This window comes from Galeopterus variegatus, unplaced genomic scaffold, assembly GCF_000696425.1.
Source record: "Galeopterus variegatus unplaced genomic scaffold, G_variegatus-3.0.2 Scaffold6246, whole genome shotgun sequence".
Lineage (NCBI taxonomy): Eukaryota > Metazoa > Chordata > Mammalia > Dermoptera > Cynocephalidae > Galeopterus > Galeopterus variegatus.
In genome coordinates, this window is record NW_007732357.1 from 126,752 (window position 1) to 131,301 (window position 4,550).

Sequence of the window (4,550 nt, forward strand, 5' to 3'; positions counted from 1 at the left end):
AAAAAAAAAACGATACAACACAAATTGCAGACACCAATACTAAGAGCATTAGGAGTAATGAGTGATCTTGCAAAAGGGTTACTCTGGCAGGTTTCCTAGAGAGGTGATTCAAGCTCTAAGAAGAAGGGCAAGTGAGAAGAGTAAGTTGAGGCTGATGAGAGAGTATTAACTTAGACTAAGTAAAAAGGGAGAAAGCAGGTGATGAAAGGCTTAAGTCAATCATTCTCAACCTCAATACAGTGAATTTCAAACTTTTTTGATTGTGACCCATGTTATGAGAAATACATTTTAAATCACAACCCGATACACGATATATAAATAGATATATACATATATAAATTAAAACAAAAACTTTACAAAAATACCCTTACTGCGTATGTTCTGATATTTTCTATTCTCTTCTAGTTCGCTTTTATAAAATGCTGGTCATAATCCAGTGTATGCTGATTTTACAATCTGCTATTGTCACTACTCACAATTTGAAAAACTTTGCTTTTAAAGAGTATAGGAACTATTTGAGATACCTGTCTAAAGTATAGATTCCCAGGTTCCACCTCTACAAAGTCAGGATCTGTAGGCCTGGGGTAGAAGCCAGGAATCTACAATTTTAATAATCACCTCAGGTGATTCTGACACAAACGATCCATCTACATAAACCATGTTTTAAGAACCACTGGCTATTGAGCAAATTTTAGTTTGCTTGATTACATCATAAATGATTTATTTTTTGCTTTACAACTATTTTTTTCCCATGCACAGACTCATATACCTGTACACATAAGCATTTATACTTGTATATGCACAGACTATTTCTGGAATGAATCATAAGAAATTGGTAACAGATGGATATTTGAAACTCCAGCTCAGCCTCTTACCAACTGTGTGACCTAAGCCACAATCTCTCTGAGTCTTACTTCCTTCACCTATAAAGTGAAGTAAGGGACGTAATGAAGTATGAATATATGTAAAGCATATAGCACATATTACTGATTCCCTTAAAAAAAAAAGGCAGCTATTACTATTAAGGGATAAGAGATAAATATAATATGTCTTCAGCCATGAAATGACATGATCAAAGTAATATTATAGGCCAATTATTCCAATTGTTATGTTCAATATAGTAAAAGAATAATGGAGAAAAAGGAAATAGGAACCCTCATATACTGTTGGTGAGAGTACAGATTGGTTCTCTGGTGACAATTTAATACTACAAAATTTAAAAACATGTCTCTTATGACCCAGTAATTCTACTTAATCCCACCAGTTCTACTTAGAGAAGTACACAAAGATTTTTGCATTACAATGTTCTCTGCAGAATTATTTTTAATCACAAAAAAACCCCCAAACAACCAAAGTGTTTATCAATAAGGGACTAGTTAAATCAAATACAGCATACATATGATGAAATATTATGAAGCCGTTCAAAGAAACAGATATTTAGATCTCTTTGTGCTGTTAATAAACATCTTCAAAAGTATATCATTAATGCCTTAAAAAGTTAAACATAGAATTGCTATATGACCCAGCAATTCCACTTCTGGGTATATACCCCCCAAAATTGAAAACAGGTGTTCAAAAAACACTTGTACATGAATGTTCATAGCAGCACTATTCACAATAGTGCAACTCAAATGTCTATCAACTGATAAATGTATAAATAAAAGGTGGTATAGCCATACCACACAACATTATTCAGCCATAAAAAGGAATGATGTACTGACACATGCTACAATGTGAAATGAACTTTGAAAACATTATGCTAAGTGACACAAAAGCCACAAATTGTATGACTCCATTTACATAAAATATCCAGAAGTGCCAAAACCATACGGGCAGACTACAAATCATTAATGATAAATTTTATGTTATGTGTGCACAACAAAAAAAAGGATTTAAATATATATAAGTAGTGTGTATATACATACATGCACATTTCTCTTGGTCCTGGGGGTCTCAGGAGGCAGGACTACACATAGCCTCTGCCAGGAGTCCCTCAGGGAGTAGGGCCACACGTAGCCCTGCCAAGAGAGTGCAGCGAGGTGAGTTGCTCAGGGCACGCCTTGAGCTAGGGGCTGTTGCCTGGGAGGTGGGCAACCAGAAACCAGACACAAAGTTCTGGGACTTAGCACATGCACTAAGCAACTTTATTGTCTACAGGCATGCATTATATATGTTTTAGTCAGCTGTGAGCCCCTCCCATACCTCCCCCGTCTCCTAGGCAACTCAATAGGAAGTCTGTGGTTTGCAGTTAAGCCTTGAGAATTCTTGCTGACCCAGTCTATTTGCATTTCTGCTGACACAGTCTAAATCCTGGAGAGCAAGAGTGCCTCCATCTTTAATATGTGTTCTCCTTCATTTTCCTCCACATACATATACTATATACTATGTACAATATATACATATATACAATTAAGTGTAAAAAACAAGCACAGAACCAGTTCCCCCAAGTCTGACTCCTGAAGCAACTAATATTAAGTTTCTTAGTATTTCTCCAGATTCAATCTATACATACAAAAGCATAACTGTTCGTGTACACATATATGTACAAGTGTATTTGCATGCTTATACACATTGATACACATGTATATCCCTCTCCAAAACGTTATAGTAGCTATTAAAAAAAAGTCCAAATGGAGCAAAGTACAACTCTAGGACGATCAGTCAGTTGTAATCATCTATGCACATCATCATCGGGCTTTACTAAAATTTCCAGATAAGCTTTAATTCCCAAAATTATTAACGTACTTCTCTGTATCATAGAATATACTTACAAGATGTTAGTTAACATTACACTTAAAATTAGTTCACGTAACAGTAATTACATTAAGTGCTATCAGAAATGTACAAACAAAATTAATAGGGGGAACATGATAGTTACTCCCAAGATGATGTATGCTCATTCAACTTCAATAGATAATTACTGAGTCCCTACCTGGTGGCAAGCATCATGCACTATACATCTATTCCAAGGATTCTATTCTTTCAATTATCTCAAGCAGTGGTTATTAATGGTTAATGAGACACATGAGAAGAAACAATTTCCTCAGGTCCTAAATGGCTTCACAACCTCTAGAGTTCATGTACTAAAGAGTCTCCTGAAGTAATGTGGAAGAGGTAAGAGGTCCCTTAAGAACTTCACGACCCGGAAATGATAGGCACAAGAGACTATCCAGGTTCCCAAGGGATCCTCTGCATGAAGCCTACAAAGGGATCATTAAAGCAACTACAGTACTCTTTCTAAGAGAAGGAAAATGAACTCATTGTATCCTACAGGGTTCAAAGGATTACTAAACTACTACATCCAATTTTTATAAACAATAGGTATAATCTCAACTTTTCTAACCACTGTTTTTAGTACATCCAGGCTTGTGAGACTATGTCTTTATATACTATTTGAAAAATATGGTCAAGGAACACAGGGAACCTAAGGAATGGCAAAGGAAAGCCAAACAACTATAGCATGTTATATATCTGACCTTACCTATGACCTTGTAGAAAGGCTTTAGAAAATATGTTTACTCCAGTTCAATGGCCTCCTTTTTTTTTGGATCATGCATCTCTGGTAGTAAAATATTTTCAACCCATATCCCCAAATATAGAATCTGTCCATAAATATGTCTGTACGAATAATATTACATATATTTTGAAATACATGCACATTTTTTAAATTAAAAGTAGAAAAAATAACTTTTTAAACATTTTAAATTTTATTTATTGATAGAAAAATGCTTTTTGTTCTTATTAAAACTTATTATTATTATTTTTTTATTAAAAGATGACCGGTAAGGGGATCTTAACCCTTGACTTGGTGTTGTCATCACCACGCTCAGCCAGTGAGCGAACCGGCCATCCCTATATGGGATCCGAACCCGGGGCCTTGGTGTTATCAGCACCGCACTCTACCGAGTGAGCCACGGGCCGGCCCCTTATTAAAACTTATTTTAACAATATATTTCTAGTAAAAGCAACGTGAATTGAGTTTTTTTTCCTTAATGTTGGTTTGACATTTTGCTATATACCAAGAGGTAGGTATTATCCCCACTTTACAGATGAGAAAACTCAACTTGGCGAGATAATATATTCTGACAAATGTCAGAGCTATAATGTAGCAGAGCTAGGATGAAAACCTCTATCTGTTAAACTTTAAAAACAGTGCTCTTAATACATTCTAAGAAAGGAAGCAATCAGAGAAAACAAATGTATCCTGAGATGTAAGTCGGTGACAAAGAATAAATCCTTCTGACCAATTTGAATGAATCTGCATGTTATTTGCTTGTTTGACTCTTGTTAATATAATCAGTTACAATCTCTGTATAACTTTGGGGAAGTCACTTACCTTATTTGAATTTTAGTTTTCACATATGTAAAATGAGGGACTTGGACTAGATGATCTTCAAGGTGCTTTTTAGCACTAAAACTGTAGGACTTAAATACAAGAGCAAATAAGACAAACATCTTTAAGCAGAATAACAGACCTTTGCTGATCTCTACATTAGGCAGGTTGAAGATGTCAAGGTCCATTGTGCCTCCTTTAGTCCCTTCTGAGAGGT

The 4,550-nt window shown here is 35.3% G+C and overlaps 1 protein-coding gene across 2 annotated transcripts in view; it reads right to left on the reverse strand.

Moving 5' to 3' along the window:
- LOC103606049 (ubiquitin-conjugating enzyme E2 variant 3) overlaps positions 1–4,550 on the reverse strand; it is a 35,425-nt gene extending 30,875 nt beyond the window's left edge. The window contains exon 1 of one of the 2 annotated variants that reach the window (XM_008590646.1): positions 4,476–4,544. In XM_008590646.1, coding sequence (XP_008588868.1) covers positions 4,476–4,521 — 46 coding nt within the window. In that variant the 5' untranslated portion in view covers positions 4,522–4,544. Of the gene's footprint in view, positions 1–4,475 lie in introns of both variants that reach the window. The other variant, XM_008590647.1, reaches the window with a different exon arrangement.